At 53.1% G+C, this 24,306-nt stretch overlaps 1 protein-coding gene across 5 annotated transcripts in view; it reads left to right on the top strand.

Moving 5' to 3' along the window:
* Nucleotides 1-13,659, top strand: part of PNPLA4 (patatin like phospholipase domain containing 4) — a 151,168-nt gene extending 137,509 nt beyond the window's left edge. For 3 of the 5 annotated variants that reach the window (XM_055121510.1, XM_055121508.1, XM_055121509.1), the window contains exons 5-7: nt 4,425-4,490; nt 6,203-6,355; nt 12,357-13,659. In XM_055121510.1, the coding sequence (XP_054977485.1) occupies nt 4,425-4,490; nt 6,203-6,355; nt 12,357-12,680 (543 nt within the window). In that variant the 3' untranslated portion in view covers nt 12,681-13,659. Of the gene's footprint in view, nt 1-4,424; nt 4,491-6,202; nt 6,356-7,235 lie in introns of all 5 variants that reach the window. The other 2 variants (XR_008627296.1, XM_055121511.1) reach the window with 2 other exon arrangements.
* The last annotated feature ends 10,647 nt before the right edge of the window (nt 13,660-24,306 follow it).

Raw genomic sequence — 24,306 nt, 5'->3', positions numbered from 1 at the left:
CAGCGTGTGTGGTACACCCCGTCCTGCTGTAGCTCACTGTCCCCGCATGCGTGGTACACCCTGTCCTGCTGTAGCTCACTGTCCCTGCATGCATAGTACACACTGTCCTGCTATAAGCTCACTGTCTCCGTATGCATGGTACACACCGTCCTGCTACCGTTCTGCTATAGCTCACTGTCCCTGCGTTGCGTGGTACACACCGTCCCGCTATAGCTCGCTGTCCCCGAGTGCATGGTTCACACCGTCCTGCTGTAGCTCACTGTCTCCGTATGCATGGTACACCCCATCCTGCTGTAGCTCACTGTCCCTGTTCTGCATGGCACCTACCGCCACAGGGTAGGACTGTAGCACCGTGGGGCGGGGGTGGAAGCCGAGGGGCACAGTTGGGACGTGTCCTGTTTGCTTGCTTCTGACGGGGACAGTTGGAGGCCAGGGACAGTGTACTGAGCAGAGCTTGTCTCGTATGCGGCAGACCCAGATTTGATCCCTGGCACCCCGGAGGGTGCCCCGATCCTGCCCGGAGTAAGCCCTGAGCACTGCCAGGTGTGGCCTAAATAAAAACCAATGGGAGGGAAAGAATGGGGAGAATTGGAGGCCAGATAGCCAGTGCAGAGGTTCCGGGCCTTGTCTGGGGCGTGGCCTCCCCGGGCTTGATCCCCACATGGCATAGCGTCCCCTGAGCACTGCCAGGAGTCAGCCAGCCCTGAGTCCTGCAGGCTCCGGTCCCCGAATAAAGCAGAAAAAGTCGTTTCCAGGAGTCTCTGTGAGGGTGGGGGGACGCTCAGTCATTCATTTCTCCTTTAGGCAGAAAAGTGAGTGATCGGTGCTCAGTGATCCAGACACTAGTGGACCGGCCAGTACCCCGGGGAGGCAGCTTGTCTCCTGCCGTCCAGCCCCTCTCTCCTGCGGCTTCCTGCCACACTGCCCAGTGCGGCGTCCTCCCTCTGCAGCCCCCCGCCAGTGGGCAGGACACCCCAGTGCACCGTCCATCCTGCGATACTGCCCAGCAGAGACGAGGCGGGAGGTGCCCAGGGCTCTCCTGTCGGCCAGGGGACGCCCCCAGCTCGGGACCAGAACGGCGCCTCCAGGCTGTGCACTGCCCAGGTCACAGTGGACACGTGTGGCCGAGAGGGCCTGATCCTTGGGAAAAGTTGATTGGCAGGCAGCTGAGAGCCGCGCTCAGTCCCCTTCCTTAGAGGGGAGACGGGGTCCGGCCGGGAGGGAGCTGGCCGGCACGCGGCCCACCTGGGTTCACTCCCCGGCATCCCGTAGGGTCTCCGAGCACCGCCAGGAGCGGTCCCTGAGTCCAGAGCCAGGACGAAGCCCAGGAGGGTCCTAAAACCAAAAGGGGGGGTGGAAAAAAGACAGCCATCCTCTGGAAAAGGTACCAGGCCACTCCGTTCTCCTGGGGACACAGCACGCCACAGGGCACGCACTCGAGTGTGTGTCTAGGAAGAGCCGCGGGGCACGGACCGGGAGCAATCAGGGACAGCAGACGCTTGGATGTGGCACTCGGGCGTCACCTGCAGCTGCCCCCGTGCACGAAGGCTGTGACCGCAGCTGCCTGAGGAAACAGACCCCAGGAAGAAATGAGTCTATGACTTCCTAGACCCCAGCATCACTCGGCGCCCCTCGTGCCAGGCTCCTTCTACTCTGGCATCCCGGCTTAGAGGAACACGTTTCCCCAGCGTCTTCTTACCGTCAGCCGTGGACTGGCAGACTGCAAAGGGAGAAACCGCCCAGCCATGCCCGATTCCTCCCCACAGAGCAGAACGCAGAACGGGGGAAGAACAAGACGGCCAGGACAGCCGTCAGTGTGTGTGGCATGACGGTGCCTGTGTGTGAGGGGACACGTGGGGGTGTGAGTGTGGGTGTATGTCTGTACATGTGAGAGTGTGGTAGTGTATGTGTGTGTCTGTTGTGTATGAGTGTGCGCATGCGTATGAGTGTTATGTATGCTTGGGCGTGTGACTGTCAGGATTTATGTGCCTGTATGTGTCAGTGTGCAGCGGTTATGTATGTTGTGAGTGCATGCATGTGTATGTGTGTGTTGTGTGTGCATGCATGTATGTGACTTGTGTGCATGGGTGTGCAGTTTACTGTGTACGCTCGCGTGTGTGAGTTCTGTGTACATGGATGTGTCAGTATGTGCAGGTGAGTGTGCATGCATGTGTGTGGGTGTTGCTTGTGCCTTTGTCAGTATGTGTGGAGGTGAGTGTTGTGTGTGCATGCATGTACTTTGTGTGCATCTATGTCAGTATATTTGGGTTTATGAGTGCCGCGTGTGCATGCATGTGTATATGTGAGTATGAGTGGTTTGTGTGCATGTGTGTGTCATGTGGGTATGGGGTGTGCATGCCTGTGTCTGAGTGTTGCTTGTGCATGTGTCAGAATGCATGGGTGTGTTTGTTACCTGTGCATGCATGTATGTGTGTGCTGTATGACATGCATGTGTCAGCATGTGTGTGTTACCTGTGCATGCATGTGAGTGTTATGTGCATGTATGTGTGGGTCTGTAAGTGTGCATGCATGTGTGCATTGTGTATGCATGTGTCAGTATGTATAGATGTGTGTTATGTGTGCATACATGTGTTGTATGCATGTATGTTTTGTGTGTGAATATATGTCTCTGTGTGTTGTCTGTGCATGCATGTTATGTGTATATGTCAGCATGTGTGTTGTATATGCATGTATGTGTGTTCTGTGTATGTATGTGTCAGTATGTGTGGGTCTGTGAACGTTGTGTGTGCATGCATGTGTTGAAATATGTGAGTATGAGTGATTTGTATGGATGTATATGTCATGTATAGGCATGGGAGTGTGCATGCATGGCATGGGCATGTGTGGTCAGCATGTGTGGGTTTATGAGTGTTGTGTGTGCATGCATGTGTGTGTTGTCTGCATGTGTCAGTACGTGTGGGTGTGGGTTTTGCATGTGCTTTCATGTGTGAGTGCTGGTGTGCATGTATATGTCGGTCTGTAAATGTGCTTAATGTGTGAGTGCTGGTGTGCATCTATGTATTGGTCTGTAAATATGCTTGAATGTGTGAGTGCTGGTGTGCATCTATGTATTGGTCTGTAAATGTGCATGTATGTGTGTTGTCAGTATGTGTAGGCGTGTGACTATTGTGTGAGCATGCATGTTGTGAGTGCTGTATGTATGTTATGTGTCGGTCTGTAAGTGTGCATGTGTGTGTAATGTGTGTGCATGTATGTGTCCGTATGTGGGTGTGTGACCATTGTGTATGTATGTATGTGGTATGGGTGTTGTGTGCATACACACACGTGTGGCATGAGGCCTGGCGCCCGTGACTGGAGGCAGGGCAGCGTGGGCGTGTCCTGGCTTCTAGGCACCCGGTCTCTTCCCCCGAGATGGGAGACCGTGCTCACTGCCGCAGCCCACCCCACACCGGTTCTGTCGTGACCCCAAAGCTCCGTCATTTCCCAGCCTGTGCCTGCAAATCCTTCACTTGACGCCACAGAACAGCTGCATGTAAAGACCCACGTTGGGTTCACAGAACACGCCAAGGGGCTGCTGTGGTCTTCTTTTCCCCCTGTCCCCCCCGCCCCTGTGCCCCTACCCAGAGCCCCCGCCAGGACAGGCGAGCTCAGATTGTGTTAACGGTGGGCACACCTGGCCACGGACTTTGTCCACGGACTCGCACCCTGATCCAGGCCTCGCTGCCCCCCTTGCTGTTGCTGACAGGGGGGGGGCGTATGGGGCGGGGCCTCTCCCCGTACTCACCTGAGGATCTCCCAGCCTCTCCCCACACTCACCTGAGGATCTCCCAGCCTCTCCCCACACTCACCTGAGGATCTCCCAGCCTCTCCCCACACTCACCTGAGGATCTCCCAGCATCTCCCCACACTCACCTGAGGATCTCCCAGCATTTCCCCCCTGCGTGTTGGCCCCTTGGTGTTTGCTTGGGTTTTGTTTCTCTGGGGCCACACCCAGGACACTCAGGGCTTCCTCCTGCCTCTGCACTCGGGGATCACTCCTGGAGGGGCCCCAGGGAGCCATTTGGGGTGCCGGGGGTCCAACCTGGGTTGGCCATGCAGAGGGAGACGGCAGGGAGAGAGAGACAGGGAGGGAAAGAGAAGGAGGGAAGGAGAGAGAGAAAGAGAGAGAGACCGAGGGAGGGAGAGAGGCCTGGAGAGAGGGTCCCAGTGCAGGCTCCTTCCGTCTGCTGCCGCCGCCCGGCCAGGCCACCCTCTGTTCCTGATTCCCCCGCCTTCGGGCAGGTGACATTACAGGGCTCGCTTTCAGTCCACTTGTTTTTGTCTCCTTCACGTGGCACGCCGCCCTCCTGCTGCCAAGTGCCAGCTCCCGCCGGCTGGCATGAGAGCAGAGCGTGAGGGCAGCCGGGAGCGAGGGCGTGTGCGGGCCCCGCGCCTCACCAGCCGCGTCTTCTCCGTGCACCCAGGTGCTGCTGGCCAGCAGTTTTGTGCCCATCTACGCGGGACTGAAACCGGTGGAGTACAAAGGGCAGGTAGGTGCGCCCCCGACAAGGACCGGGAGGTCCCGCCGGCGCGAGGCCTCGGGAAGTCGAAGTCGAGCACGAGAAGCCTTTGCAGGCAGCCGGCAGCGCGAGGTTTCCGCCGGGAATAGTTTGGTTCCTGGTTTCAGGAAAGGATACACAGATAGAGATTTCTCCGAGCCGGGAGCCTGGCCCAGACCTCACGGCTAACAACGCTGGGGGAGCCGCGCAATTTCCCTTCCTGCTTCCTTCATGCTTTCCGCCCTCCCTTCCTGTTTCTTTTTCTCTTTTATTTCCTTCCTTCTCGCTTTCCTCGCTTCCTTTTGCTCTCTTTCTCCTTCCTTCTCTTTCTCTCCCGCTCTCTGTTTCTTTCTTTTGTGCTCTTCCCTCTTTTCTTCCATCCTTTTTTCTTTCCTTAGATTCTCTCTCCTTCCTTCTTTCCTTCTGTCTCTCTTTTTCTTTCTTTTGCTCTCTCTTTCCTCTTTTTTCTCTCTGTCCTTCCTTCCTTCCTTCCTTCCTTCCTTCTTTCCTTCCTTCGTTCCCTCCCTCCTGCTCCCTCCCTCCCTCCCTCCCTTCCTTCCTTCCTTCCTTCCTTCCTTCCTTCCTTCCTTCCTTCCTTCTTTCCTTCCTTCGTTCCCTCCCTCCTGCTCCCTCCGTCCCTCCCTTCCTTCCTTCCTTCCTTCCTTCCTTCTTTCCTTCCTTCGTTCCCTCCCCCCCTTCCTTCCTTCCTTCCTTCCTTCTTTCCTTCCTTCGTTCCCTCCCTCCCTCCCTTCCTCCCTTCCTCCGTTCCTTCCTTCCTTCCTTCCTCCCTCCCTCCCTCCCTCCCTCCCTTCCTTCCTTCCTTCCTTCCTTCCTCCCTCTCTCCCTCCCTCCCTCCCTTCCTTCCTTCCTTCCTTCCTTCCTTCCTTCCTTCCTTCCCTCCCCCCTCCTCCCTCCCTTGACTTCTCCCTTGCCTTCTCTCCCCTTCTCCTTCCTTCACCTCTCTGCATCCGGGCTGGCTTTCCTGAGTCTTGCCTGCATCTTCACGGCCCCTCCTACTCCCCAAAACCAAGTACCCCTTCCAAACCCGTCCAGGCATTGCCCAACCAAGCTCGCAAACCAAAGAGCTTGTGACACTGTGTGCCATGTGGTGTCAGCTGCAGAGAGGGCCCGTTCCCAGCTCTTACCCTGCAAAGACCCGTACACACACACACACACACACACACACACACACACACAGACACACACACCATCAGCAGTGAACGTGACTTTCCCATGAGCACCTCCAGCCCACCTTCCCGTGCACGCTGGCTGCCCCCTGCACCCGCCTCCTCAGAGCTCCAGACCACAGCTGGGCTCAGCCGCCTGTGCAGGTCATGCTGGATGCGACTCGCTGCCATCTGGGCAGGATTTGCCTCCCAGCAAGCCTGCGCCCAGCGCGTCAGACCGAGTCCTTGTGGGCCCCAAGAGGGGCTGGAGTGATAGCACAGCGGGGAGGGCGTTTTCCTTGCACGCAGCCGACCCAGGTTCAATTCCCAGCATCCCATAGGGTCCCCTGAGCACCGCCAGGGGTAATTCCTGAGTGCAGAGCCAGGAGTGATCCCTGTGCATCGCCAGGTGTAACCCAAAAAGCAAAAAAAAAAGAAGACCTTCGTCGGCCCTAAGGCGTGGGGGCCTGTCCCAGCAGAAGCGCCCACCCAGACCCTGGTCTGCCCCGCGCTGACCCCGCCCCTTCCTGTCCACAGAAGTGGGTGGACGGTGGCCTCACCGACAGCCTGCCCATCCTGCCCGTGGGCCGAACAGTGACCGTCTCCCCCTTCAGCGGACGCCTGGACATCTCCCCACGGGACAAGGGGCAGCTGGACGTGTACATGAACATCTCCAACCAGGACCTCGTGGTGAGTTGTTGCCGACTTGGTCTTCCGGGAGCTTCCACGGCTTCCACCCCCGTGATGAGCATCCCCAGGGCCAATCTTGCCCAGAGTGTGTTTCGGTTCGGTTTGGGGAGGACTCCCAGCGGTACGGGGGGGTAGACTGCTGGCTCTGTGCCCAGAGATCACACCTGGCCGGGTTCAGGGCGTCATGTGGGGTGTGGGGGGTCAACCCCGGGTCAGCCCTGTGCAAGGTGAGTGTCCACGGTCCTGGGCCTCTGGCCGAGTCCTAACAGGCCGTGCAGTCTTCAGTTGGCTGAATGACGGGACACCGCTGTGGTATCTGAAACAGAAGCACAGAAGCCTGATGGGACTCCTGAATAACTCACATAAATTTCTTGTTGCCCGGTGTGGCCAGCCCCGGGGGCAGTTGGCCATCTCTGGGGCACAGCTGCCACCTCTGGAGGCATAATTGGGGGTGGAGCGAAGCCCCTGGTGCAGTGCCCAGGACAGACACCCCGTCTCCCCAGCCACAGGCCCACGTCTATGGCTGTCAGCATCCGTGGTCCTGAGGCTCAGACAGCCCCGGGTGTTGGGACAGAAGCTGGGGCCTTGCTCGGAGCACAGCCACTCTGCCCCCGGCCACGTCCTTCCCCGACACGCCCCAGGACCCCTGTTGGACTGGAGCTCTTCTTACCTAGATGTTGTTTTCTCCTTGCTGGCTCGGCCCACCTCTGGCTGTACAAGCCGTACACGGTGACGTGGCCTGTGCCATGGAAACCACGTGCTGTGACGTGGACCTGCCACCACCGAAGACACTCAGTGGCGTGTCCTGCCACCACGGAAGCCACGCGCCGTGACGTGGCCGGCCCCAGTTCCTCGTCACTCTCCCCTCTCTGTCTCCTAGCTCTCCCTGGCGAACCTGGTGAGGCTGAACCAAGCCCTGTTCCCGCCCAGCCAGAAGGGGATGCGGTCGCTGTTCCGCCGCGGCTTCCAGGACGCCGTGCTCTTCCTGCACAGAGAAAACTGGTTCGAGGAGGACGAGGAGAACCGCTGACGGCCTCGCGGGCAGCTGTCCGTGGAGGCTGCGAATTAAACCTTTGTCTTTCTTTTTTCCCCCCTCTAAACCTTGCGCGACTCCGCTGCTTCTTTTCTTCCCCCACTTGTTCCCGCGCTGCTGGTAACTGGGTTTGATCCCGAGTCTCTGCGTCTCTGTCTGCCCTGTCTGTGTGGGCGCCTGTGGACATTTGCCTGTGGATGGAGTCCTCTGTCTCTGTGGGTCATCAGCTCGGTCTACATCTGTCCCTGCCCGAAGCTGCGACTGTCCCCATCCACAGGTCTATGTCATCCGTCCACCCTGTCTCCGTGGTTATGGCACATCTTGACGTTTTCATCCTCATGTGTCCTGTCAATCACCATCACTTGTCACTTCTCATCCCGTTGATCTTCAATTTGCTTGAGTGGGCGCCAGTAACGTCTCTATTTGTCCCTGTCACGTGCGAGTGTAGCCCAATGGTATCTGCTTGCTCCAGCAATAGGAAGAGCCTCAAAGCATTCATTCAGGGTTTTGACGAAGAAGTCTGACCATCTCACTGGTGGGCGGCCACGTGGTCTTCTGACGTCCCGTGAAATCCAGTCAGTAACAGCTCTAGCCCAGTGGTCGTCTCTGAATCGCAACAGTGTCCGGCCCATCTGATTTTTGACGCCTTGGCAAACGAGACAGCGTCCCTGATTCTTGACCGTCAACGGAGGTCGGAACTCCGGATTCCTTCTTTCACTTGAGTGAGACGTGATACTCCCAGCATAGCTCTTTCCATTCCTCTTTGGGAGACCCGAATAGCGTTCTCATCCTGTTTGCTCAGGGCCCAGGTCTCTGAGGCGTATGTTAGTGCAGGAAGAATGGTGGAGTCAAAAAGATGTGCCTGGAGCCGGAGGTTCTTCGTCCTCTTAACCACTTCTTCGACGCTCTTGAAGGCATTCCACGCTGCTCTCTTCCTCCTGCACAGTTCTGGTGCCAAGTCGTTCCTCATGTTGAGTTCTCAACCCAGGTACACATAGCTGCTGCATTCAGAGATGTTCATTCCATTGAGAGCAAACGGAACGTCAGGGACTAGTTTGCTTTTCATGAGCGTTGTTCTGGTGAGATTCAACTGCAGTCCAACCTTTCCACACTCGCAGTCGAAGTTGGCCAGCATTTGTGCCGCTTGGCTAATGTTTGGTGTTATGAGAACGATGTCATCAGTGAAGCGGAGGTGGTGTAATTGCTGACCATCTATCTTCACTCCCATTCCTTCCCATTCCAGTCATTGCATGACATTCTTGAGGGTGGCACTGAAGAGTTTTGGTGAAATGGTATCACCCCGCCGAACCCCTCTCTTTACGTCAATGATTGCTTCCTTGTAGAAAGGTGAGATCCTGGTGGTGAATCCGAAATAGAGCTCAAGGAAGATCTTGATGTACTGTGTTTGAACGCCCTGTTTGGCTATGGTTTCGATGACTGCTTCAGTCTCAACAGAATCAAAGGCCTTTTTTAAATCAATGAACGTTAGACAGAGTGGCATCTTGAACTGTCACGAAACTTCAATGAGCTTGGTCACCGTGTGGATATGGTCGATTGTGCTGAATCCTTTTCGGAACCCGGCTTACTCACCTGGTTGTCCTTAGTCTAGTGTTCTGCCTATTCTATTCAGGATGACTCGAGTGAACAACTTGTAGACGACAGACAGCAGGCAGATTGGGCAATCACCGTCATGGGATAAAAATCACCGATGTTTATCCCATGTCACTGTTTGTGTTATATCATGTATATGTCAGATCGATGTGTTTATGTGTTTGTGACAGACCATTTATATCTGTGTCCTATTGATCACTGTCTGCATCGATGTTGACACCGTGTCACCATCCATGTGTCCTATCACTGCGATTATGTCACACCTCCATGCCTGTGTTACGTCTGCCACCATCTGTATCTGCGTCATATCTGCCACCGTCTCATCGATGCTTATGCCATGTCACCATCTCTGTGTCATGCCATCTGTTTCAGCTATATACTATGTCATATCTGTTTATGTCGTATCTGTCACCATTTATGACTATCATATCGCCTCTGCGTTTATGTGGGTGTCATGCTTGTCACTACCTATTCTCCAGGCCACTGTCTTCATCATCAGTACATCAGTCCTGTCTGTCACCATCTAGATCTAGTCCCGTCCCCATCTCCATGTTCATGTCACAATATGTTACCGCTGCACGTTTACATCATCTCTGTCAGCATGCATGTCTCTGCCATGCCCGTCACCATGCAGAGGTCATATCTGCCACTCTGTGGTGTCTGTCACCACCCATATGTGTATCTGTGACCTCTCACGTCACACGCTTGTGCATGTTTCTGTCACCATCTCCAGGCTAGTATCATCTCTCTGCCGTATCTAATGTTTCTGTCATATCATATATCATGCCTGTCGCCATTTTCTCTACATCTGTATCCCATCACCGTCTACATGTGTATTGAGGTTTCTGTTCATACCCATCACCGTCTCTATGTTTGTCATCTGTATATTGTGTCGCTCGGTATCTGTTTGTTGTATCTGCATGTTATGTCATCCATATGTCTATCTCTGTTGATGTCATCCATATGTCATGTGTTTATAGCACCTGTATCTGCTTATGTCATCTGCATGCCATATGTCTCTGGTTATGTCATCCGTATGCCGTATCTCTATGTTTATGTCATCTGTATGTCACATCTCTATGTTTATGTCACCTGTATATATCTGTATGTTTATGGCATCTGTATGTCATTTCTCTATGTTTATGTCACCTGTATATATCTGTATGTTTATGGCATCTGTATGTTGCATCTCTATGTTTATGTCACCTTATGTTGTATCTCTCTTTATGTCATCTGTATGTCATATCTCTATGTCATCTGTATGTATCTGTATGTTTATGGCTTCTATATGTGTCTGCGTGCTTATGTCATTTGTATGTCACATCTCTCTGTTTATGTCATTATGTTGTATCTCTATGTTTATGTCACCTGTGTGTATCTGTATGTTTGTGGTATCTGTATGTTGTATCTCTCTTTATGTCATCTGTATGTCGTATCTCTGTTGATTTCATTTGTATGCCATATGTTTGTCATCTGTTTGTATCTATATGTTTATGACATCTGTATGTTGTATCTCTCTTGATGTCATCTGTACGTTGTATCTCTGATGTCATCTGTATGTTGTATCACTGTTGATGTCATCCATAATTCCATATCTGTATGTTTATGGCTATCTGTGTGTATCTGTATGTTTATGGCATCTGTGTGTATCTGTATGTTTATGGCTATCTGTGTGTATCTGTATGTTTATGGCTATCTGTGTGTATCTGTGTGTTTATGGCTATATGTGTGTATGTGTATGTTTATGGCATCTGTGTGTATCTGTGTGTTTATGGCATCTGTATGTTGCATCATGTGTTTATATCCTCAGCATGCTGCATCTCTATACTTACATGTTGTATGTCTGTGTCATCTGTGCATCACATCTGTGTGTTCTGTTCTCTGTATGTCATGTCTCTGTGATCACGTCACTGCCTGTATCTCATCCCGGTCCCTGTCCCTATCTGCATCTCTGTCCCATCTATTTCTGTTCCCCTCTCTCTGAGTCTCACTCCCTCTCTGCCTCTGCAGCTGTCTCATCTCTCTCTTTCGGGTCAATCCATCAGCCTGGGGGTCCCCAAACATCCTTGGCCCACTGCCACCTTTTCAAAACAAGCACGTCGGCTGGAGAGATGTCTTGCGGGGGGCAGGCGCTTGCCTGGCACTCGGCTGGGCCAGGTTTGATCCCGAGCACTGCTTACGGCTCCCAGCCCCACCCGGAGTGATCCCCGAGCACGGTTCCCTGAGAACCATGAGCCCCTCCCCTCAAGAGAAAAATTACTCATCACCCCTTTGGAAATCCGCCTGCTTTAGGGGAACGCAGCGTTGCACCAGAGACTCGTACCAACCCCCCCTCTGCCGTCCTGACACCCCCACGCCGCCGTCTCCCCCACTGTGGGAATCACGGCGCTGACCCCATTAGAATTCGACCCAGAATGACTCCTCCCCGGCCCCCGCCCGCCTCCGTGCGGAGCGTGGCGCGCCAGCCTAGCGCCGCGTGCGAGTGATTGTCCCCTCGCGTGGGAGGGCGTGTGTGGGTTTCTCCCAATTCTCGGCGTCTCTCGTCTCCAATCCGCGGTGTATTTTATGAGGCTTCACCAAGCATGAACCCTTAATTACTAAGAGGCACTTAGAGACGAGCCCATTTAATTGCACGTCTGTAATTGTTCCTCTCGCCAGCCGCAGCCCTTCTCTAAATCACCGTTATGGTTCTCCTGAGCCCCAGACAACGCGGCTTTCAGCACGTAAACCCCAGCTCCTGCCTCTCCCACGTTTGCAGGGGCGCGGGGACAATTGGGGGAGGTAGGGAGTGGGGAGCACGGTGCTCTCTGGGCTCTGCCGTCCCCTGCGCCCCCCCCCCGAAGGCCAGGGCATGCTGTGCTGCCGTGCCCGGTCAGCAACGTCGACAGACCCTCCCCGCAATCCCACCTCTGCGCCTCCACTCTGGAAAATCTCGTCATGTGAGTGAAAGACCAATCTGTCCGATTAAGAGACTCAGAGCTGCGTTTCAGACACGCGGCGTGGCAGCCCTGACCCCCACCCCTCCACCTGCGGGGGATGGGGGGGTCTCACGTTCCTGTCCTCCCCGCCCCAGCCTACCCCCGGGACAGGCACAGTTGTGCGTTGGGGGCTGCAGTTCCCGCCTCCTGCTGTGGCCGTTGGACCCTGGCTGGCGGGGGTCCTCGGCTGTAGCTCTCTGCTCTAGCCCTGATACGCTCCACTCCCCCGCACCCCTGCCCCCTGCTGCTTGCTATCTTTCTCCCCACGCCCCAGCTGCTTTTCTCCTCTGCTCCTCTTCTCTTCCCGGTACTCTGAGGTTGAGGGCGGCCCTCAGCATCCCCCTTCACCGTGTCAAATTTCCTGGTTCATTTGCTCTAGACACTTCCCGTGCCTGTCTTCCCCCTCCCTCACCTCGCTCAACGCGGCATTGCCCAGTTCCCATCAGCCTGCAGCGAAGAGCCCCGGTTCCGCCGTGCCTTGCCGCTGCTGCATAGTATTCCACGGTGCCTGGACATCACAGCTTCGTGGTGCATTCACATGCCGTCATCGTCGTCGTCGGACCCCTGGGCTTTATCCAATGTCTCAGCTATTGCCCTGAGACCAGCGACAAAGAGGTGTGCATGCGTCCTGCGGAATATTCCAGTTTTCTCTATTTCAGGAGTCTTGAATTGGGTTCCCGCTCCCCCGGCACCAGGAGCCTGAACCTTTGGCTCTGCAGCTGGACAGGGCTTGGCCCGTGAAATGGGGAGAACCCGGACCGCCGGGTGGTCAAACTGGGGTGTCCAGCCTGGCTTCTAAGTCACTGGATTAACTTCTCAGTCAGTCACCAGTGGCAGTCTTTGATTTTCTGCACATATGACTGCACTCGGATTTTGCCCATGCACACGGACGTACATAGCTTATGTTTGCAAACACACACGTTTGTGCGACAGCTCTCCTTCCATGCCTGTGCGTGCTTGGTCCCCACGTCTGTCTGTCCCTCGGCGAATCAGCAGAGTCTACCAGTTCCTGGGCTCGCGCATTCCGATGGCTGTTGAATCGTCGGATAATTCAGCCAGTCAGCTTTTAAATGAAGCTGCTGTGTGACTCGCCCGAAGGGAGACAAGCTCTGTGTCAGATGCAGTAACGTGACATGATCACTTTCAGGACGCACGTTCAGTGAACAAAGCAGCCATGCGCCATGAAGAAGAAAGGGTTTTGTACTTGGAACAACAGGAACGCTTGGGCAGTCTCGGGCCGGGGCCGATACCGGCGCGCCCTCTGCCGAGATTCGACCTGGGTGGCCACACTTTTGTGCGGTCGCTTTTTCTGCTGATCGACCAGGATCCAGAGGCCAGCTAGAGTACTTTTGGTCCCAGAAACTGCTTGCAGCCATGTCTCTAGACTGTGAACTAAGCCATTGCCCCATGCTGCCCCAGGAAGGGAAATGATGCAATTTCTAAACACAAATCTCCCTGGACTTAATTACTAAAATACAGAAATCTTAAATCGCGCAGCCGTGGCCGCACAACTTCATATCTCTCCATTCTCAGCAATGGAAAACTAATTATCAAATGCTTCCTTGGCAGTAGGGCTGTCTTTTTTTGGGGGGAGACTCCAACAACAATAGTGAGTCTTGTGTTGAAATATGGAATGTAATCAAGGTAAAGAGAAAATGAAGTGAAATTTATCAGTTACGCAGGCGGGGGTGAGGGATGGGGGGTGGGAGGTATACTGGGGTTTTTGGTGGTGGAATATGGGCACTGGTGAAGGGTCGGGTGTTTGAGCATTGGATAGCTGAGACATAAGCCTGAGAACTTTGTAACTTTCCACATGGTGATTCAATAAAATAAATTTAAAAAGAAGAAGAAGAAAGGGTTCGAGGAGTGAACTGTTGTTGCGTGAGCACCACGGACAGGCCGAGACCCCCGGTGCACCCCACAGCACAGTGGGTGTGTCCCCCAGTCCCCCACGAACGACGGCATGAAGCTGTCTCACAATTCAGGGCCAAGGTCGTTCCGTCCACGCAGGCCGCTCACGGGCTTGTGGGAACCTTAGGACACCCCGAAAGGAAGTTCCGTTGACGCAGCAACGGAAGCCACCTGCTCCTCGTCCTCACCTGGGTCTCCTCCCATGCGCGTGAGCGGTGGACACAGGAGCCTCAAAACGGGCGGGGAAAGGGCGGGAGAGATGACATGGGGGCAAGAGGGTGGCTTTTACGTGGCAACTCACATCCCAGTTGGATCCCTGGCACCACATCTGGCTCCCCAAGTCCCATCGGGAGTGGGATCCCTCAGTGTAGACAGACTAAGCCCTTGCCGTGCCCGAGTCTCGGGTCCCCAATTAACAGAGAGACCCCGTCCACACGCCATAGTGCACGACCAAAGGAACTTGATTCCTAGCCCGAGCCATCGCTACATGGAGCGAGGGTCCGAGTCTCATCCAACGCATGGGAGTCCTGACCAGGACCCCGACTCTATTATAATTGATTTAAAAGATTGTTTCTATAACATCCCTCTAAGGGAAGAGGATGGAGAGAAATTTGCTTTCACTGTGCCTTCTTTTAAAAATGAGCATCCTGGGGCTGGAGCGATAGCACAGCGGGGAGGGCGTTTGCCTTGCATGTGGCCAACCCGGGTTCAATTCCCAGCCTCCCATATGGTCCCCTGAGCACCACCAGGGGTAATTCCTGAGTGCAGAGCCAGGAGTAACCCCTGTGCGTTGCCGGGTGTGACCCAAAAAGCAAAAAAAAAAAATATGAGCATCCTAAATCCAAAAGGGCTCATAGAGTCTTCATTCTCAGCAATGAAAAGAAATTATTAAATGATGCCTTTTCAGCAGGCCTGATTGTTGGGGGGGAAATTCCAAGCAATAATAGTGGGTTCTCTGTTGAAATATTGAATGTATTCCAAGTATAGAGAGAATAAAGTGAAGATCATTTGCTACTTGGGTGGGGGCTGGGTGGAAGGGGGGTATTTTGGGGTTCTTGGTGGTGGAACATGTGCACCGGTGAAGGGATGGGGTTCAATCATTATATGACTGAGACTTAAACCTGAAAGCTTTGTGTTTTTTTCGCGGAGATTCAATAAAATAAAAACTTTAAAAAAAAAAAGAGCATCCTACTAAAAGGTGTCAGTGAACTGTTTTGCCACAAGGGGTGATGAACAGACTGACAATGTGCCAATATTCTGTTAATCAACCATTGGATGTAATAAGGACACAGTACCCTGAGACTAAAATTGTCCATTATACGAATGATATCCTATTTACTGCTGCACCTCAGACAAATTTGCAGAAGGTTTATGAAGCTGTCATTTATTAATTAGAGTCGTGGGTTTAAAACTTGCACAGGATAAAATGCAACTCCAGGTTCCTTGGAACTTTTAGGGCAAATAATACGGGAGAGTAAAATTATGCCTCAAAGGTCTAAGAGTCAGAGAGAACCTAGACCCTCCATGGCATACATTTCTTCCGCGTTCCTTGTCTTAGTGCCTCCGACCGCACGAATATTCACGCAACACGACTCACAAGCGGTTTCTATAGGATTCGGGTTAAGAGCAGTTTCTATCACCGTCATGTCATCCTATTGTTCATCTATTTACTCGAGCAGGCACCAGTAACGTCTCTATTATACTCAGCCCTGAGATTTTAGCAACCTCTCCTTACTCGTCTTTCCCAACAATTGGTGTGTTTTTAACATCAGCCCTATTACAACAGCGGTCGGCAATTAGACAATGGTTAGTAGCAGTTTCTAAGCAGGGGACAGTGACTCCACATGACTGACCAGACCCAATTTCCCAATTCCTTATCTCAGCAAATCACTCAACTGGGAGTTTACCAGAAACTTCAAGTCCTGCTCCGGGGAAAGAGAAACTGAGGCCTCGTTGAGACTTAATGTTAACTTCAGCTTGTCATGGCATCAGCTTCGCCCTCCCTGAGCACCCATGCTGTGGTCCTACACACACACACACACACACACACACAAAGCTAGGACTAAGCAGATGACTGCACGCCTGGAAATCAAGATGATCTCCTAAGTGTTAGGAGACATCATCGATTTTATTTAAAAGCCTGTAGTGGGGCCAGAGTGATTTTCTAGTGGGGGTGTATTTGCCTGACTGGCAGCTGAGCCGGGCTCCATCCCCGGCCCCCCCATATAGTCCCCCTCCCCACCCCGCCGAGCCCTGCCACAACCGGTCCCAGAGTGCAGAGCCAGGAGTCCGCCCTGCTAGGTATAGCGCTCTCTCTCTCTCTCTCTCTCTCTCTCTCTCTCTCTCACACACACACACACACGCCCTGAAAGAGAAATCAAAGTCTCTAGAGATGCATGAAAGTACTTGATGTACTCGATGTTCACAGGACTGCAACATAGAACAGCACCTGCATCAGGGCGAAAGGAAACGCCCAGGAAACATCGAGGCACTTGATCCCTGTAGTTTCCCGCCCGTCACCTTGACATGCTGCTGACAGAAGAAGCCTCAGTTCCCCCCTCCCGTGCCCCCCAACCCACTGCTGCTCGCAGCTCCATTGTCCCCAACACAATGCCCCTGGAGGCGGTCAAAGAACCTGCAAGACCCCTGAAGCTGTCCAGGGGGCGCCTTTCTTTTCCTTTTCTTATTTATTGGGATGGGGGTCTTTTGGGGTCACACCCGGCAATGCTCAGGGCTTCCTCCTGGCTCTGCACTCGGGGATCTTGGCGGTGTTTGGGGGAGCTATGGGACGCCGGGAAGCAAACCCAGGTCAAGTGCTGTCCCGGCCGAACCCTGGCTCCGGCCCTAAAGACGGGGACTGAGTGTCACATCTTAGCTCCCTGCTCACTGCCAGCCAACTTTCCCCCGGGACCAGGACATTGCGGCCACCCACCTGTCCACTGGGACCTTGGCAGTGCACAGCCTGGAGGCGTCGTTCTGGTCTCGAGCTGGGGACATCCCCTGGGCATCCTATAGGGTCAGGGGTTATTCCTGGCTCTGCACCCAGGGTTGTTCCCTGGAAGTGCGCAGGGGACCACGTGGATAGTAGGTGTGCACGGAAAGTGCCCTCTGTGCTGTGCCATCACTCCAGCCCCTCTTGTTCCCTCTTAGGCATGGGGAGGAGGCGCCCCCTGAAGGGAACCCAAAGTACAGCATCCTTTATACAAGGGGTGACCCAGCAGGGGAGTGACTGGGGGAGGGGCTGATCTGTTGGGGATCATCTGTCAGAGGGAATGACCTGTCAGGGGTGACCCATTGGGGAGATGATCTGCAGGAGTGACCCATCAGGGGGAGTGATCTGTCAGGAGTGATCTGTCAGGGGTGATCATTCAGGGTTGATCACATCAGGGGAATGATTCTGGACTAGTGATCTGTGAGGGGGGATCCATCAGGGCTGATCTATCAGAGGGATCATCTTTCAGGGTGATGATCTTTCGGGATGATTTGTCAAGACAATGATCTGTCAGGGGGGTCCATCAGGGGTGATCTGTCAGGAGTGATCTCTCAGGACAATGATCTATCCGGGGGGATCTGTCAGGAAGAGAACCTGTCGGGGTGATGTATCAGGATGATGACCTGCCATGGGTGATGTGTCAAGGGAATGACTCTAGAGGGGTGATCTGTTAGGGGGAGCTCATCAGGGCTGATCTGCCAAAGGGATCATCTTTTAGGGTGATGATCTTTCAGGGTGACCAGTCAGGGGGTGATCTGTGTGTGTATACACTTGTATCACTTGTCTTCCCGTTGATCTTCGATTTGCTCAAGCGGGCGCCAGTAACGTCTCCATTTGTCCCTGTCGTGTGCTAGTGTAGCCCAATGGTATCTGCTCACTCCAGGAACAGGAAGAGCCTCAAATCATTCATTCAGGATTTTGACGAAGAAGTCTGACCATCTCATTGGTGGGCGGCCACGCGGTCTTTTGACATCCTGTGGAATCCAGTCGGTAACAGCGCTAGTCCAGCGGTCGTCTCTGAACACGTTACATGTCCGGCCCATCTGATTTTTGATGTCTTGGCAAATGAGACAGCACCCCTGATTGTTGACCGTCGACGGAGGTCGGAACTCCGGATTCCTTCTCTCACTTGAGTGAGAGAGAAGTGATACTCCTAGCATAGCTCTTTCGATTCCTCTCTGGGATACCCGAATAGCGTTCTCATCCTGTTTGTGTAGGGCCCAGGTCTCTGAGGTGTATCTTAACGCAGGAATAACGGTGCAATTGAAAAGATGTGCCCAGAGTCAGAGGTCCTTCATCCTCTTAACCACCTCTTTGATGCTCTTGAAGGTGTTCCACGCTGCTCTCTTCCTCCTGAGCAGTTCTGGTGCCAAGTCATTCCTCATGTTGAGTTCTCGACCCAGGTAGACATAGCTGCTGCATTCGGAGATGTTTGTTCCATTGAGAGCAAATAGAGCGTCAGGGACTAGTTCATTTTTCATGAACATCGTCTTGCTGAGGTTCAGCTGCAGTCCGACTTTTCCACACTTGTGGTCGAAGTCGGCCAGCACTTGTGCCACTTGGCTAATGTTTGGCATTATGAGAACGATGTCATCAGTGAAGAAGAGGTGGTATAGTTGCCAACCACACATACATACATACACACATACATATATATATATATGCTACAGATGAATGCAGTCATTCTACATCTGTCCTTCTCCTTCTGACTCATTTCACTTAGCATGATACTCTCCATGTACATCCATTTATAGGCTAATTTCATAACTTCATTTTTTCCTAGCAGCTGCATATTATTCCATTGTGTAGATGTGCCATAGTTTCTGTTCTTGGGCATTCTGGTTGTTTCCAGATTCTGACTCTGATGAACAGTGCTGCAATGACTATAAGAACATACAGGTGCAGATGCTGTTTCCGCTGTGTGTTTTTGGGTCCCCAGGGTACCAGCAGGGTTGGCTGAAAAACGTTCACGTCACTGTCCCATTTCTGTGGGAGCTGTTGTTCTGTCTCTTCTTTGTCATACCGATATCTCCTGAAGAACCCACACGTTTCTGAGAGCATGAGGAACAGCGCTTTGGTCCCTCTGGACAGAGAGAGCCTTCTTTCCAACGCCCGGGCTGGACTTACGCCACCCCCAAAGCGAATGTGGATTAATCGCCCACACTGAACGTTGATCGCTCGCCTGATGAAGTTTAACTCAGATCGGGGTCGGGTGGGCCCGCTTTTCCTAGGATCTCTGGGCGCGGTATGAAACCGAGCCCGTTGCACCACAGAGTATGGGACGGGGGCGAGGATGGGATCAGGTCTCTTTGGCTGACCACGGTGACAGTGCTCATGAGTCAGAGCAGCGGCCTGTCTGTCGGATCTGCACCCCCTACCCCACCACCAGGGCAGCCTCAGACGCTCTCCTGCCAGTATAGCCTGGCATCTTTGCCCAGCCAGATGGACAGAGCTCTCAGAAGCCCACACTGGCCACACAGTGTCCCCCCCGCCCCTCCCCCACGCCCACACACACTCACCCTCCCCGAACTCTGTGTGTGCCCTTCTTCTGTCACCCGGTCGGTCGCTGGCGTAGACCAGGAGAGGTTCGGCAGCTTCCCAGCTGACCCTCGGCGCCGGTTCCCCCGGTCAAAGCCCCCTGTGGGCTCTCCCAGCCCCGACCACCTGCCTTGCCCGCCCGTCTCTCTGTGTCCCTGCTGCTAGCTAATCCCCACTCAGGAGAAGGCGGTGTCCTCTCAACCCTCCCCTCTCCCCTCACATGGGATTCTAAGCAAGTGTCTTTCTTCTTTATTACTGAATCACCGTGAGCTACAGTGACAAAGCTTCCATGTTTGAGTGTCAGTCACACAATGACAGAACCCCCATCCCTCCACCCGTGCACATTCCCCACCACCCGTGTCCCCAGTATCCCCCCATCCTGCCCTCCCCCTGCCTCCATGGCAGACAATCTCCCCCACACTCTCTCCCTGCTTTGGGGCATCCTGGTTTGCAATACAGACACCAAGAGGCCGTCACGGTGGGTCCTTTGTCGACTCTCAGCACACGTCTCCCATCCCGAGCATCCCTCCAACCATCCCTGACTCAGTGACCCCTTCTCCATCCCAGCCGCCTTCTCCCCCAGCTCATGAGGCGGCTTCCAACCGTGGGGCAATCTTCCTGGCCCTTGTCTCTACTGTCCTTGGGTGTCAGTCTCATACTATGTTATTTTCTATTCCACCAATCAGTGCATTTGTTCTATGTCTGTCCCTCTCTTTCTGACCCATTTCACTTAGCAGGATACTCTCCATGACCATCCACTAAGAAGCAAATTCCATGATTTCATCTCTCCTCACAGCTGCATAGTACTCCATTGTGTAGATGGACCAAAGTTTCTTTAACCAGTCGTCTGCTCTCAAACTAAACAACTTTCATTCAAGAAATAGAATCTGTGTCCCTTGAACACACACACACACACACACACACACACACACACACACACCCTCATCATTGTACAGCAGCTGTTATCCTCTATAGAACCCACTGTGCACAGTAGCCACGTGCAAAGGTCAGTTCATTCTAGTCTACATCACGTGCAAAGGTCAGTTCATTCTAGTCTACATCACGTGCAAAGGTCAGTTCATTCTAGTCTACATCACGTGCAAAGGTCAGTTCATTCTAGTCTACATCACGTGCAAAGGTCACTTCATTCTAGTCTACATCACGTGCAAAGGTCACTTCATTCTAGTCTACATCACGTGCAAAGGTCAGTTCATTCTAGTCTACATCACGTGCAAAGGTCAGTTCATTCTAGTCTACATCACGTGCAAAGGTCAGTTCATTCTAGTCTACATCACGTGCAAAGGTCAGTTCATTCTAGTCTACATCACGTGCAAAGGTCACTTCATTCTAGTCTACACCATGTGCTAAAGTCACTTCATTCTACTCAGTGTGGGATTTGTCTCTGCCCGGTCTCCTCACGAAGAACCGCAGCAAACCCCCACCCCCTGGGTGCTGTGGCGTGTCCAGAAGGACTGAGCCTGTGAAATGGACAATTTTGAGTCCCTGGACATCTGACCAGTGGCTATGTGAATGTGTCCCCCCACCGCTGGGTGCCAGCTGTCAAGGACCCCCCTTGGCAGTCCTGAGAAAGACGAGCCTCACCTGGCACCCCCAATTCCTGCATATCTCCCCACTTCCTGCCTCCTGGCGCTTCTCTGAACTCTGCCCCCGGGCAGCTGGCCCAGAGTTTGCAGGGCGCCCGACCAGTGGAGCAGGAAGCTGCTTTTTGTTCACCATCTGTGGGGGCCTCCGCAGCCACCACCCCCCAGGGCCACCACCGGCTGCAACGCGGAGGCAGCCGGGTCCTGGGGAAAAGAAGACGGGTGCCACGGAGACAGTTTGGCAGGTGGAAGGGTTGGAACAGAGGGAAATCAAATAGAACACTCCCGGCCTTCTGCTGCCGGTCCCCGAGGTCCTGTGCTGCCCGAGTAACCAAGGCTCTGAGGAGGGTAGGACGGGGCTGACTTTCGCTGGCAGGGCGCACCGTGGTGTAGGAAGGAGCGGAAGGTCCCAGCACAAAGCATCAGGCACCGCTGCTCGTAATTCTGTCCCCTTGTCCGTGTGCTGGCTGGTGTTTGCGGGACGGTACCCTTTGCCTGGACTGGAGCGATAGCACAGCGGGGAGGGCGTTGGCCTTGCACGCGGCCGACCTGGGTTCGATTCCTCTGTCCCTCTCGGAGAGCCTGGCAAGCTCCTGAGAGTATCCCGCCCGCATGGCAGAGCCTGGCAAGCTCCCCGTGGCGTATTCCATATGCCAAAAACAGTAACAACAAGTCTCACCGTGGAGACGTGACTGGTGCCCGCTTGAGCAAATCGATGAACAACGGGACGACAGTGCTACAGTGCTACAGTGTTACCCTTTGCCTGATCCTCCCATTTCAGCCACTTGACAGACACTGAGATCCAGAGTTAAATTTATATCCCCCCAACCTTCTCTCCTGGGTACCCCCCAAGACCTCAGGTGAGCAACTGTGCAGGAAGGAGTTTGGCCCTGTAGTGCTGACTCCTGGCTCAGTGCTCAGGGATCAATCCTTGGTGATGTGTGGGGAGACAATATTTGTTTTGTTGTGCCCCAGAGTAGCCTGCTCAACCCCTTTTATTAACTAGCTTGATGTTCTAACCAATGATACTCCACCACGTAGGCAGAATATGCAAATTAGCATAGTCAATGGAAACAGTATCAAAGTCAGTTACATCAGCGGAAGCAGAGTCAGTTACAGTAACAGTCACAGAAAAAAAAACGATGTTTACCTCCAAGCCCAGCTAGGCCTGAGATTGTGAGATGTTGTACAGCAACACCGTGTATCCCAAGAAGTGTGATCATCCCAGCGTTCCGGGCTTCCCAATTTTCCACGAGTCCAGCAAAGTGTGTCTGCAGGATCCGGACTGTCCTCGGGCTGCACGCAAGGCAAGCGCCCTCCCCGCTGGACGCTTTGTTTGAAAAGGACATTGGCTATGGCCCTTCACCTACTTTCAACAGTCAGTTTTTGTTCAAAGCAATCTTTTCCAAGTCTTACTGAGATACTGGTCCGTGATAAGCTTTCAGTATCTGTATTACAAACCATCACTGTATCACTGTATCACTGTCGTCCTGTTGTTCATCGATTTCCTCGAGCGGGCACCAGTAATGTCTCCATGGTGAGACTTGTTGTGACTGTTTTTGGCATCTCGAATACACCATGGGGAGCTTGCCAGGCTCTGCCGTGCGGGCAGGATACTTTCAGTAGCTTGCCGGGCTCTCCGAGAGGGACAGAGGAATCGAACCCGGGTTGGCCGCTTGCAAGGCAAACACCCTACCTGCTGTGCTATCGCTCCAGCCCATTGCAAACCATAATGCCCAAAAAGAGGAAAGAGAGACAGACAGAGACAGAGAGACAGAGAAGAAAAGTGTCTGCCATAGAGGTGGAGGTGTGGGAGGGAGGAAAACTAGGGACATTGGTGGTGGGAAACGTACACTGGTGAAGGGACGGGTACTGGACCATTATATGACTGAAACCCAATCATGAACAACCTTGTAATTGTGTATCTCACTGTGAATCAATTTTACAGAAATTTAAATAAAGAGATTTATTTCTGTTGCAACAATGTTGCAGTAAGGTTTGGTTAGACAGTCTGAGGCATTTAAATATGCATGCGGAAGAAATATACGTTTTTGGGGAGGATCAGATAATTGTCTCTGGAGGTTTTTGTGTTGTGGCCTGCCAGAGAGCAGCCTGTTCAGCCCCTTTTATTAATTAAGTAGGTTGATGTTCTAACCAATGATATGCAGCCACAGAGGCAGAATATGCAAATTAACTTAGTCCACGGAAACAGTATCAAAGTCAGTTACACAGCCAGAAGTATAGTCCGTTAGAAGTAACAGCAACAGGGGGCTGGAGTGATAGCACAGCAGGTAGGGCGTTTGCCTTGCACTCGGCCGACCCGGGTTCGAATCCCAGGATCCCATATGTTCCCCTAAGCACCGCCAGGAGTGATTCCTGAGTGCAGAGCCAGGAGTAACCCCTGTCCATCGCCAGGTGTGACCCAAAAAGAATAAATAAATAAATAAATAAATAAAGTAACAGCAACAGAAAAACGATGTTTACATCCAAGTCTAGCTAGGCCTGAGATGATGGGATGTTGTACACCAACGTATTTCTTTTTTAACAAAGAAATACAAAATAAATAAAATTTAAATACGCAGAGATTTAAATATAAAATTTATTTCTTTTTAAAAAAGAAGGAGATTGGTGTTGGAAAACTGTGTGCGTGGAACTCAACCACACAGAACATAAACCATGGGTGCACGAGGAAAACTTTTCAAAAAGAAATTCTAGAGTGATGGGAGGTAAGAGGGGGTGGTGAGGGTCCGAAAGCTGCAGTCTGCCTGTTGGAGAAGGAAAGATGCGGCTTTGCCCGAGTGGCAGGGCAGAAGTGCTGGAGATGCAAAGCAGGGCGGTGAAAAGTGGCTGATGAAAGCCAGAGACACCGAAAGAGCTTTCCCAGCCCTAAAAAATCATCCCCGATGTGAGCACACTCTGCATGGACGAGGGGACCCACACTTGCTAGAGTGACATCGAGACAGAGACACATTCACCTCACAGCTACCAACGTTGACTGTTCTATACTTGTGCAGGGAAAAATAATCTCAAACTCGCCCCACGCAGAGACCCCCGGTCATCGGCAGTGACATCGGCACGGGGAGTCAGCCACGGGGTTCCACTGTCAGCCGCACCCACTGCAGGCTGGCACTCTGTGTCTGGAGCGGAACTGTGACTTCAAGATTTTCTCGCCACGGATGGGGAGCAGAAAATCTGCACTGTCACTCTTTGTCACCATTGGAAACCCCCGTGTCAGTGCCTTGTAAATAATAGTGACGGTCAGCCAACTGGAAATAAACACGGCATTG

The sequence above is a fragment of the Sorex araneus genome, chromosome X (genome assembly GCF_027595985.1).
Source record: "Sorex araneus isolate mSorAra2 chromosome X, mSorAra2.pri, whole genome shotgun sequence".
In the NCBI taxonomy this organism is placed as follows: Eukaryota; Metazoa; Chordata; class Mammalia; order Eulipotyphla; family Soricidae; genus Sorex; species Sorex araneus.
The sequence above is the reverse complement of the archived record's forward strand: the minus strand, read 5'-3'. Positions and strand labels throughout refer to the sequence as shown.